A 13,459-nucleotide genomic window follows, 5' to 3' on the forward strand; every position below is an offset into this window, starting at 1 on the left:
CTAAGGAAGTGACTTACAGTGATTGCAATCACCCTACACATTGAGTGACAAGCTACCATAACCTTGACATTTTTCTATGTGACATTAAAGGTAGCGTGCTTTCTAGAGCATTACATCCAGATATTAGAGAAATATAGAAACAAATAAAGGTCACATGTTAGCATGTTTTTGAGGATATTGCATTAGAGGTATCTAGAATTTAATAGTACACTTTCGACAACATAAACCCCTCTTTTCTCCCTATTATTAGACGTATAGTAAGAAATGTATGAATCATCACGGGTTAGCATGAGATTTGTTGGGTATGAGGAGAACATGAATAAAAAATGATAAGGTAAAGTCATGGCATGGATGTTATGTCAAGCAAGGAATGCATTGCACTAGGACGATTGCTTATTTTGAAACCGTGGGAAATAATACATAAGGAAACATGAGAAAATTATTGCGTAAATTTATATCTATAGATCTTATTGGCGTATTAATTTTATTAAACCAAGACTCATTTCATGCTCGACTCTTGTTGCTATCCCATAGGTAGAAATTTGAAAGGAGGGTGTGGTCATAGGGGGGTGCCAAATATTGTTTTTTTAGGGGGTGAAGTTTGCAAAATTTGGCAAAATGTACACACCCCAAGGAATCATGGGGTGTCTTTGGCCCTACAATGAAAAAATATCACTCACCCCAAGGAATCATGAGGAAAAATGTGGTGTCTTTGGCCCTACAATGAAAAAATATCACTAAAACTAGCGAAAGACTACACTAGACTATGCTAGCAACACTAGGCCAAAGACTACGCTAGACTACGCTACACTAGGCATAAGTATATGGAAAATAGTGTAAAATGTCATAATCTTTGTTTACAACTTAAAGTGGGTGGGGGGGCTTTAAAAAAAAGCGAGGGGGGCTTTTAAAAAAAAGCATCAAATTTTTTTTAAAAGGAGGACCTAAAAAGTTAAGTCATAGGCTACTAAAAGTACGTGGGTAGAGAGTATTATAAACAAATCATATGGCCATAGGGATAATTGATTGAAGGAGCTTTGAAGGTTGACTTGAGTGGTGAGTGTAGGGCATGTTGGAAGAGGTTAATATAGGAAAAAGGAGAAAGCTTGTGCATTAGGGCACACAATAGTCTTGTTCTTTTCTTATTACTAGACTCTATTGGGTCAACATCCATTTAGACTCTATTGGGTCAACATCAATTTGTAGTATGTGTTAGACATAACTTCATCAAGCAAGATGTAGATATTTTTCTAATTAATGATCTACCCTTGGACCCATATAAGGTGTGAGATTGAGACTTTAGTTAATGGTATGTTATGTAACATCAATTTCCTTCTCACGACACCTTTGATTGAAATAATGAATAAATCTAGTCCATTGATATTAGCACGACACCATGACAATTTATCTTGCATTGAAAAAGAAAAGATACGGTAGAGCTTCACTAGTTTAAGGGAAGTGCATGCCCCAGTAGATAACACCGTAGAGGTCACAAGGCACTATGGCCATCACCATAGAAAATAGGATCATTTTTAGCTTTGCCACTTTTATCATTACTTATGGTCAACACCATCACACACTTTCTAGCATTGGCCATTACACCTTATACTTGGTAGTAATGTACTTTTCGGGGAAACTTGAGATGAAACAATGTTTCATATATATTTTTGGGAATCTTGCATCATTGTCAAGGCATTGTCAATGGTTGTGTCCATCAAATTTCATATATTTTTCTAGAATGTGCAATTGCACTCATCCTCGTCGTTCTTATTGTCCATTTTAGGGAATCTTATTTAGTAAAAAGTAGGCAAAGATTTGGGATTTTGCCTCATTACTAAGTGGGTCCTTAATGCTCATCTCCTACGTTTAACTTGTGGGGGTCAAAGGTCCCATGGTAGTTCTAATAGTACTTTTCAAGGCCATTCATATTCATTTCTTTGGGCAGGCAAGGAAGGCAAATAAAGGGTCGTATGAAGTGGTAATGACTTTTCAAATTTGTAACATGTAAGACTCCACTTGTGTTACCTCTCGAGTGTCCAATTAATATAGTGAGCTAAACACACTTGGTTAGTTTGTTTAAGTGTATGGTGTGTGGAACCTTGATTGTGTGCTATTTTAGCTTGTAGAAGGCTTGATTCCATCGTGTGGGAAGAGGTTGTGTCTTATTTGGATGTTAAGACATGAATGCACCCCACCTTGCCACCAAGAAGAGCACATCTCATGTTGTGGTCCCTTTAGCAAGTGAGGTCAAGAGATGTATCCTAGTATTTTAGGCAGAATCCTCTTTGCTAGAGCCTATTTGGAAGGGTCGGTGTTTGCAACATAGGCACGACTCTTGCTATACACGAATAATCGAAAGGACTAGTTGCACGAGGGTTAGTTAACACCAATCATCTTTTCTTTCTCGCACTCCTTTTTTTGGGTTTGCGAAAAATGGGTCTTGCTAGTTGCTCTTGGTGTGGCTCATGTGTGCACGTGCACTTGTTTGCATGTAGTGAGCATTCTTCTTGCTTCTACTTGCTATTGCCTTTGCGTATGTCATCCCCCTTTGCACCTCATCACTTTCCAGATGGATTGGCGCGAGGTCAAGGCTAATTGCATAAGACTCGGGGTTGGTGAACATCACCTATGATCCAATGTTCACAAAAAACCTGCAAACTATATAAAGTGCACCTACCACATTTTCAGTAGAAAATGTTTTCTCAATTTTGAAAAATCTACAAATTTTTTTTAAATTTTAGTAGAAAAATGTACAAATTCTCAAGAAAAACCTTCAAAATTTTGAAATTCCAAGCTTTCCGATTTCTTGAGAGAGATGTTTTTTGTGAACACCTATCCATGTTGCTTGTTTTTGTTCTTCCCGGAAGGGTAGGTTTTATTCGAATTTTAGGATTTTAGAAATTTACGATTGGTGCAAGTTCCACGTGCATGTAAATCCTCAATCTTTTTCTCTATATTCTCTCTCTCCCCCCCCCCCTCTCTCTCTCTCTCTCTCAACTTTCAATTTATCATCTCCTGCAGTCTTCACCCTCTTTTTCGCTGCACAGCCAATACCTCTTCTTTACTTAGCCAGCACTAGAGCGTTTATTAAAACTCTAAAAGCATGCAAAACCATGTGGCACATTCAAAGCCGTTAGATCAACTTGCCTATTATGAGCTTCTTGCAATATACTTAGGAGCAGGCCAAGGAGTCTAGTTTACGGTACTTGTGAATGAACGAGGGGGGGCATGGCATATGGATGAGGTGTTGAAAAAATGTTGTAAAGATTCTTTAATTGTTAGTAAATGTGTGATGAAAAAAAAAGAGAAAAGAAGAACATTGCATGCATGAGCTTTGGTGTGTTTTTTGGTTATGTCGACCCCCGAGACCTTCCTCTGCATGCTTTCTCAATTATATATACACTCTTTCCTATCTTCAATTTTGCATCTTCTTGAGCAATTGTCTCCTCCCCTCTCGATCTTTGCCTCCGCGCTCTCCTTTTCCACAATTGCGCTTTGCAGTACAAGCCATGGCCAACGAAGGAAGCCCATCGCTGCTTCTTGGAGAAGCCGACGAGAACGAACCCGCCCCAGCCGCGGAGCCGGGAGAAACAGCCGTTGAAATGCGGGAGATCGCACTTGGGGAGAACTTTGCCGGTGAGGAGCCGGTGAGGAACGATGCGTCCGAAGGCGGGGAAGAACAACAGACGGTTGAAGGAAACAGAGAATTGTTGGATTTGATGAGGGCTCAGGTCGAGGCGGCCGATCCGCTCTCTCAGGTAATCCTCTGCCGGAGGTACATTCTGTCAATTTCGTTGCGCCTACATTGTTTAGTAGACAACTAGACGAGCTGAAATTGGACTCGCCACTCTATATAGACTGAGCACTGAGCATTTGGCAGTCCTTTCTTACGGAGAAGGCCTGCTTGTCCTGGTGCTGTTGATACAAAACGGAGATTTTCTTGACCACCTTTGCACTTTTGGTCACTTCGGATTTCTTTGAATCATTCTGAATTTCATGCATCTTAACGTGCGTTAGGCCTTGGAAGAAAAGTTCACCAGATTAATGCACTCTGACCGAGCCGCAAAAATGCTTTGGAAGAAAGAATACCAAGAAATGACGTACGTCTGGTCATCGCGTCAGCGAGAGAAACGCACTGGGAGACGTATTCTCGGCTAGAAGTAGATTATTGGCGGAGTGTGAAGTACAAGAGTAGAAAACTCAAATTTTGTCTCTCCAGACTGGGTTTTGAACACACCTTAAATCGATCAGAGCATAGGTGTGCTACCCGACGCCTGTAAAAGATACTCCTTGATAGTGCTGCTCAGGTTCGGTAACGCGTTTCAAAGCTCACTCAGCCTTGGTTTTACTCAGAGCACTTCTTGGCTTGCATCCTCCTTGGTCAAGATATTCACTACTTGAGTTGGGAAAAGAGATCATGGGGCACCTCAAGCTATGTGATTGACGGTGCCTACTGCCCAAGATGTCGAGATACTAATCACTTCTTGAAGTGTATGGACAGAAGTGCGCTCTGACTTAGTACAACGCCTAATAGCTCATCTCCCGCATGGGCGATGAGCAAACTGGACGAAGTCGAAGATATTCGACTTGACGTGCTAAGTTGCTGGAGCAAGGCCAAGCTGTTATGGACTGAAATTTAGGACATTGCTCAGCATGCGGTCACTCTATAGCAACAGGACCAAGAAGGGCAAGCGACGGACTTGGACACAACCCAATTATCCCAAGAAGAGCTCTAAGAGAGGGAATTGGAAGTGCACTTGTTAATCCTACTTATGAAAGTGTAATTGCAGAAGCAAGCGTAACAAGTTAGATGACTACCATCAGAATACTTCAACTGAGGAAGGACGTAGAAAAGGCAAAAGGATAGAATATGGCCAACTCTCATCAACAAAAGCAGCGTGGAGCTGTGAGATTGGCATCGTGTGAAGCTGTCTGGCTCAGATCGATGTTATCAGATGGGGGACACACACAAGATGGTCTATAGGAATTCAGTGTAATAGCGAGAGTTGCATTGCTATTGGCAATCCAGTGTTCCATGATCGCGCAAAGCACATAGAGGTGTACTGTCATTTCATTCGTAAGCTGATTGAAGATGAGGTGGTGGAGCTTGATTGGTGTTCGACAAGGGAAAATGTAGCTGATCTCCCAACAAAGGCATTGTCTCGGAAGCGGCTTGAATCATCTTCTTTAGCATGTGGGTATTGGCCCACAGCCGGGCATTGAGTGGGGGTGTTGAAAAAGGGCAGCGCCTGCCTGTGAGCGCTTTGTGGGGACATTAGGGCTGCCTAGGGATTTTGTAATAGGTGTTATTATGCCCTATATTTTGGGCAGGCACCAGGGAGGGAATAATCCTTTTAAGTTAGGTGTAGCAGGGCATGAAGACCCTGCTGTCTGCAACAGCCCGTCTGATTTGTATTTAAGTTTGTATACCCATTTAGTGCCGATGACTTTCCGTCGCGGGGGCCTGGCCATTAAGTCCCAGATATTGTTCTTCAGGATAGCATCCATCTCTGCCTACATGGCAGCCTGCCATTCTGGATTGTCCTTTGTCTCCTCGAAGGTCCTTGGCTCGTCAAGCTGAGCCACCAATGCAAAATTCACGGATGGGGTCTTTTGAAGATGTTGGGACCGACACAAACTGCTACTCTCAGGTAATTCGGTGACTCGAGACTCTTCCAATGTCCTTAGGTATCATTGGGGCAACCTTTTCTGCTTCTCAGTGGGAGGAGGAACTGGAACTGCTTCTGGAACATCCTGCTCTTCCTCAGTATCTTGTGGAACATCAGCTTCTGATTTTGCCACCTTTTGGATGGTCAACCTGGGACGGGGTGGGTTCGGGGGTTGAACAATCTCCTCCTCCTCAATCTGAGGCTCCTTCTGGGGTTCAGGTTCCTTTTCCTCGAAGACAACATCCCGACTGATAAGGATCTGCTTCTTTACTGGGTCGAAGAGTCGATAGGCCTTGGATTCTTCGCTATACCCAACAAAGATACATTTTCTGCTCCGGGAATCAAGCTTGGTCCTGTCTTCCTTGTGCACATGCACCCATGCGTTAGAACCAAAAATGCGAAGATGAGTGAAAGAGGGCTTCTTACCATAAAATGCCTCATATGGAGTCTTGTCCTTGACGGCCTTCGTCTTAGTCCTGTTGAGAATGTGTACGGCTGTATTGATAGCTTCACTCCAATAGGCTTTAGAAAGATTCCTCCCTCGGAGCATAGCAAGCCCTGTTTTTGTGGTGGTTCTATGCTTCCTCTCGGCTCGTTTTGCTGAGAAGTTATGTGCTGTGGTGAGTTGTTGCTTGATCCCATGCTTGCGACAAAATGTGTTGAACTCATTTGAGGTGAATTCTCCCCCCCTGTCTGTGCGGAACGTCTTGACATCCTCCCCTATCTCCTTTTCAACTCTGGCCTTCCAGTCCTTGAACTTCTCGAAAGCCTGAGACTTTTTAGCCAAACAATATACCCAGGTCATTCTACTGAAATCATCCACAAAGAGAAGTGAGTATCTGGATCCTGCCCACGATGCTGTAGACATTGGGCCACAAATGTCGGCATGAACCAACTCAAGTGGTTTGCTGGCTTTTACTGCTCAGTTGCTTCTACCAGGAGACGAGATATTCTCAGACGTGAGATTGGTGTTCGCCAGCAGTTAGCAGCTTTGCAGAGGGAAGAGCAGAAACGGCCTTCAGATGCTTGGATTCAGGAGCGCCTTGCTGCAGCGAGGGCTCATCTGCAGTTATTGCTTGATCAGAGAGCAGAGTATGCCTTTCATGCACGGGAGTCCTTCTGGATTCAGATGGGTGGTAGAGTCAATAAACACTTCTTCTCTACTCTTGGCCCTAGACATAGTAGAGAGAGTGTATCTCAGCTTATTGACTCACATGGGGTTTTACAGACAGAGCCAGATGACGTCTTACGCATAGCTTCAGATTTCTATGCCACCCTCCTTACTGCTGATGATCCTGAGACACACGATATAGAGGATGCTAGACAGGCTATTTGGCAGAGTATCCCAGTGTTGGTGAATCCGGATATGCATGTTCTACTTGACGCACCTTTCACCAACACAGAGTTCAGGACTGCACTTTCAGCCCTTCACAAGGGCAAGTGCCCAGGTTTAGATGGCCTCACCCCGTCTTTTTTCATTGCATTTTGGGATATGATTGGAGACTATATTACTTCAGCCATGCAGGCTATTTGGGACTCTGGCGAGATGCCTGAATCGCTTACAGAGGGCCTCATCCACCTTATCCCAAAAGGAGGTAGCAGAAATTTATTGTCCCAGTGGAGGCCTATCACACTTCTGGGGACTTGTTACAAGATTCTGGCCAAGGCTATCAGCCTCCGATTGCAGCCACTTCTCCCTGATCTTATCCACGACACTCAGACGGGATTTGTGCATGGCAGAAGTATTTTTGATAACATTTTTTCTTTCTGGGAAGCTTCAGAGTGGGCCATGCAGAGTGGCCAGAATCTTGCCATTCTACTGTTGGATTTTGAAAAAGCTTATGACAGAGTAGATTGGAGTTTTTTGGAGGGCACCCTTCTACGCTTTGGATTCACTGATGTTTGGATCAGAGGTGTTTCCTCTTTGTACAGATCAGCCCATAGCCAGGTACTTATTGGTGGGGTAAGGGGTGAGAGATTTCAGATTTCGAGATCAGTCCGTCAGGGATGCCCCCTTGCTCCTTTCCTTTTTTTATTCGTGGCCGAAGCTATGAGCATCTATGTTAGATCTCAAGCTGACATCTTTGGGCTGAGACTTCCTATCAGAAGAAAAGAGGAGCTGCTTGACAGTGAGTTGGCTGATGACACAGCGATTTATTTGGATGCCTCTCCACAGACATTGACTTCTTTCAGGACAGCATTGGATTTATTTTGCTTGGCGGCAGGGGCGCAGATAAATTGGCATAAATCCAATGGCTTTTGGATCAATGATGAGGACACTCCAGTTTGGGGACTTGACATAGGGTTCACTTGGGTTCAGAGGGGTGTGCCTATCAGGTATTTGGGCTGCCAGGTCGGCTTGGGTATTTCTACCACGCAGCAGTTTGCTCCCGTGTTGGAGAGCATCAGAAGGAAGCTTCTCTTTTGGAGCTCAGCCAAGCTGGATCTTGCCTCTAGAGTTGTGGTGGTCAACCAGGTCCTCTTGGCCACGGCCTGGTTTATTTGTTCATGTTGGTGCCGTTCTAGGGACTGCATCATTCAGCTCAGAAGACCGATCAGGAACTTTCTCTGGAGTGGGCTTGATGGCACAGCAGATGCCTTAGCCAGAGTGGCTTGGGAGACCCTCATCCTCCCTACACAGGATGGGGGTCTCAATATTATTGATCCAGATTTACAGTGCAGAGCCTTACTTTGCAAGATAGTGGTGCGAGGACTTATGCCAGGACAGGAACCGTGGAAGGACTTTCTTATCAGCAGCATACAGAGGTGCACACCTTCCTCAGGAGGAGATTGGATGAGCAGTGTTAGATGGATTTTCACCTCAGCACACCTCAGATCACCTTCATCCCCTCTCATGGTTGCCATTCTGAAAGCTTGGGCTAGTTTCAGAAGCTCTCTTCGGAGGATTCCTCCTTCCTCCCGGGAAGAGATTGATAGGCAGCCCATCATGTGGAATGACAGTATTTTAGATGATCGTGGCAGACCACTGGGTGCCTCACTCTACATGCAGTGGGCCAGGTGGGAGAGGGGACCTGCTTCTTCTTTGGGATCTTGGAAAGCCTTCCGTAGGCTTCCAGAGGAAACCAAGTCAAGGTTGACAGGACATCTCAGAGGGAGTGCAGGGAGGATCTTGCAGATTGAGTCAGCCCTTCCAGAGGCTTGGATAGACACAGATGATATGCCTCTCACTACCTCCACTTGGGCAGGTACTTTCTCGAGAGGCGGGGTTCCACTTCAGGTCTTAGCCTTCCGAGGTGCACAGGAGGATGCTTTGGTTTTCAGTGTCCAGGATGGTGGCAGATTGCTCAGATCTACAGATGATATATTGCTTGAGTCTGCTTTTCAGCCTATCAGGGTCGTAGGCCTTTTGATGCAGGGATCAGATTCAGAGTGGTTCTTAGACCCTGACCCCCAGTTACTCTCCACCGGGTCTTGGAGACTTTGGCTCTATGGAGGAGTTCCCATCAGGTATTTACAGTGGGACCCCGGAGAGTGGGAGTGGATTGACGCGGGGCATCGAGAGAAGACCATCCCCTTCTTTCGTTACACGGTCAGTAATGCCATGAGATTTCAGCTCAGTAGTAGAGGCTGGAGACCCTCCAGAGTTCCTCATTGGGAGACTTTTGGTATTACTGCGGATCAGCAGAGGTACTTCTGGAGGAGGCTCTGGAAATCCCACAGGAATAGAAAGATCACTATCTTCTTTTGGCTTTCTATTCATGGAGGGATTGCAGTGAACCTTTGGAGGTCCAGATTCGGAGCCGACCCTACTTGCCCTCGTTGCCTTTCTGCTTCCGAGTCTATTCAGCATTGCTTATGGGATTGCAGACAGGCGAGATTGATTTGGATGGGGATAGCCAGGATCTTCAGTCACTTTGCCCATTCCCCACTCTTTATGACTTGGGGCTCGGTGGCTTGGCTTTCTCTTACAGGACCTCAGGTTTTCTATGAGGGACTTGACTCCTCCCGGGCCATTTCGGTTCGACGTCATCGGGTTGAGCTCTGCTCGCTGGATGTGGTTCCACACCGTCCTTTTACAGCTGTACATGCCTCTGTGGATACTTCTTGGGAGATTATAGCGAGCATAGCAGCCTGGCATATCTGGAGATCCAGATGCACAGAGGCTATGAAGGATACTCAGGTTCATCCCTCGCACACATTGGCTAGTATCTGGACAGACATCGTACACACTCTGATGGCCGTATGGACGGGTATGCAGGGGGACTCCCGTGCAGCCTCAGCTAGGAGGGCTTCTTTCTTTAGGGAATGGAAGGATTCTCCTTTCTTCTCTGAATCTACTACAGGGTTGAGATGGCACTTTCAGCCTCAGCCTTGGTTTCTTTCCACCTCACTCTGAGGGGGTTTTTTATTATCCTCATGACTTCATGATGTATTCCGCTTTGAGCTTGCTCTCGCGGGTTTTTGTTCTTACTTAATAGAAGTCTTTTTCATGGAAAAAAAAAAAAGTGGTTTGCTGGCCCGAAACGAGGCCTCTTGTGGGAACTTATCCCTGTGCTGCTTGCCTTCTAGACAAGCCCTATAGACATCATCCTTGCTTGTAATTGGTGGAAGTCCATCCACCATCTTCGACTTTGACATTTCAGCCAAGATTCCATAGCTGACATGACCGAAGCGCTCATGCTAAAGTTTGGACTTTCCGTTGTCTTCATGAACCAACATTGCATTGAGACGGTACAGCCCGTTCTCTTCAACTCCTTGAGCCACCATCTGTCCATTTGCTTTGGATGTCACGGTGACCTTGCCATCTTGAAAGAGAACTGCCATGTTTTTGTCCATCTGACTTACAGACAGTAAGTTCTTGCAAAGGTTGGGTACATAAAGTACTCTAGAGATATCCTTCTCCTCACCCGCGGTTGTAATGAAAGGAATGCTACCGATGCCCTTCACAGGACACGTCCGGCTATCCCCGACAAAGACTTTGGAATCCGGGTGTGTACTTTCCATGGTTTTGAACCAAGTCCTTCTGTTGGACATGTGCTTGGAAGCACTGCTGTCAACATACCAACCCTCTTTACCTTCATTGACTGCATATGCTGAACAATGTTCACTGATTAAAAACAACTGTCCAGTCGTCACATTGGCAGAATCATTCTTAGGCTCTTCTTTTTTCTTGGCTTCTCTCTTCCGCTTCTGATCTGCCTTCTTCTTTCGGCATTCTTTGGCAGAGTGGCCAAGCTTTTCACAGTAATAGCACTTCATTTTCTTCTTTCGGTCAGCGTCCTCTGACTTCTTGAACTCCTTTGGCTTGCCTTTTCCAGGCTTGTCTTTGGCCATTAATGCCTTCTCGTCGGTTTGCGTAAAGAGTTTCTCTCGAGCCTCCTCCTAAAGCAGGAGTGGGCCAAGCTCCTCAAAGGTGATTGGCTTAGTCCGTTGACCTGCAGTGACCATAGTCACAAAACTTTTGAAACTCCGTGGCAACTTGTGGAGTGTGAGCAACGCCAATTGACTCGAGTCCACCTTCTGACCAACCGCTGCGAGCTGGTCCCGCACGACTTTCACCTTTGTCAAATGGTCATGCACACTATCACCCTCATTCATATCAAGATTATAAAGCTGATGCTGAAGAGTAATGATACGGGCTGTATTATCGGTTTCATACAACTCCTTCAGTATGGCCCACGCCTCTGAAGACGCCTCTACTAAGGCTTGAGCATCCCTCTCCTCCCATGCACCGAGTTCATCCGCATTTGCTTCAACTAAAACTTCACCTCTTTTGTCCACAATGTCCTCCGGCTTCTCCTCGGTCCCAATCACTATCTTCCACATCTTCTGTGCCAACAGATGGCTTCGGATCTTGACTTTCCAGATTGGATAGTTCGCCCCATCGAGATTTCCAGCTTCTTCAAAATTGGGAATAAATGAAGAAGGAAGATGACTGGAGAAGGAGGAAGGACGAGCAATGGGTGTAGAGGCTTCTGAACGCTGATCCATCTCGGTGAATAGCAAACTGAAAAACTGAAGCAAAAAAGATGTACTGACCTCCTGTGCTAGCCTGAGCTGAAAACAGAATCGCCTTTCTGCCAAGGGACTCCTTCCTTCAGAGAGTGCTTTGATGAAGAAGAGTTGAGAGCCTATGGCTCTGATACCATGTTAGAAAATAGGAGGGAATGAATCACTCAAACCTCCACCCAAGATCTCTCCAAGTCTTACACACACTCAACTCAGATAGATGATCACAGATGCAATAAACACTCATGCAATAAACACTCACTCAGAAATAACTTGGATAGAGAGAGAGAGAGAGAGAGAGAGAGAGAGAGAGAGAGTATATTCATCCACCGGATGGTGGGCAGAAAAACAGCTCACAGGGAGCAATACAAAATACAGCAAAGTGCTGGAGAATACTGAAGGACTCTCTCTCTCACAAACTGCTCCAGAACTGAGTGCACAGCACAGCCTTGGAAGGAGGCTTTCAGTCTTGCACTGGATGCTGGAATGACTGAAGGAGTGGGCCTTTTATAGGCACTGCCCAGGCCCTTGAGTTGACCGACCAGCAGGGTCGGTACCCTGTCTGGTGGCCGACCAGGTGGGCCCTAGAAAACTGACCAGGGTTGGCCCTGGTCGGTGGCATTGGTTGGGCTGACTTGGCCTGCCACAGGCCCTTATTTAAGGGTGCCCTGTGCAGCCAGTCTGCGCAGCTGCAGGCGCCTCCAAGTGAGGCCTAAGGCCCCTGTTTCCCTGCTGTTGCAAGCAGCAATCAGCCCGTGTGCTGGTTGCCTATGATGCCGGCCTGAGTCTCTCTCTTTCCCCAGCCCTCCTACCTCTCACTGCCCCTTTTCCCCTCAAATCGGGGGCTCACAGGTGGGCACAGTGAGTTTCTAACACAAATGCCATTTATTCTACAATATAAGAAAGAATGCTCTCAGCCTTAGATCTTTTAATTAGGCAATGATTTAGAAGGGTTTTTTAGTTTCCATTTTTGTGCCAGCATTGAGAAAGCTCCACCATAGCCACTAGTCATATATGTGTTCAAGTTAGTCATCTCATGTATGTATACTAGAGAGTGAGGGCTGCTATGTGGGTGTGCTCGCCCAGAGAGAGGTATAGTGTGGTAGTCCTTTCTGATTGTGTTTGTTGCAATTTAGGTGGGAGTCTAACCAGGGGCAATATGCCAGGTAGCGAGCCTGGTATGGCTGGTTTAGGGCCTGGTATAGGCCACAACATGGGCCAGTAACCAAGCCATCCATGGCCAGCTAGAGGCCACCTGGAGACCTGACCAGGTCAACCGACCTGACCAAGTCAGGTTAACCTCACCAGATCTGGCCGGGTCAGTCAGCTAGTTGATCAGTTTCTGAAGTGTCTAAATGCTTGGTCCGGGCATGGAATTTCGAATTCTGAGCAAAGTCTATACAGCTCTGGTTGTCACATTGGATGGCTGTGGGTTCCTTCTGAGGAAACACTATCCCGCCAAGTAACCTCATCAACCACACCACCTCACAAGCAGCACCACAAGTAGTCCAATACTCTGCCTCAGTGGAATACAATGAAACAGTTAGTTGCTTCTTGCTGCTCCAAGAGTATCGCTCTCGAGACAAGGGTAAATCCATATCCTTAGGTAGATCTCCTACTATCTGGATCTCCATGTCGGAACAGAGTCCAAGATCCTTCATTACTTGCAGATACCGCAAGATCTGTAATCATGCGTCCCAATGAGTCTTCAAAGGTGCCAGCATAAATAAGCTCAACAGCTCCACTGGAAAACTCTAGTCCAATCTGGTGTCTAGCAACCAGATCAATGAATCAACAATATTCCACTATAAAGAGGCATC

General features: G+C 45.8%; 1 protein-coding gene across 2 annotated transcripts in view; it reads left to right on the top strand.

Moving 5' to 3' along the window:
* Window positions 1-3,368: 3,368 nt before the first annotated feature.
* Window positions 3,369-13,459, top strand: part of LOC147882321 (uncharacterized) — a 58,809-nt gene continuing 48,718 nt past the window's right edge. For both annotated transcript variants that reach the window (XR_015543894.1, XM_087401015.1), the window contains exon 1: window positions 3,369-3,758. Coding sequence is in view for 1 of the 2 variants with exons in the window: in XM_087401015.1 (XP_087257141.1) it covers window positions 3,510-3,758 (249 nt within the window). In the remaining variant the exon portion in view is untranslated. The remainder of the gene's footprint in view (window positions 3,759-13,459) is intronic.

The sequence above is a fragment of the Dipteris shenzhenensis genome, chromosome 29, assembly GCF_047967505.1.
Source record: "Dipteris shenzhenensis isolate YYH24624 ecotype China chromosome 29, Dip_SZ_1.0, whole genome shotgun sequence".
Classification (NCBI taxonomy): Eukaryota; Viridiplantae; Streptophyta; class Polypodiopsida; order Gleicheniales; family Dipteridaceae; genus Dipteris; species Dipteris shenzhenensis.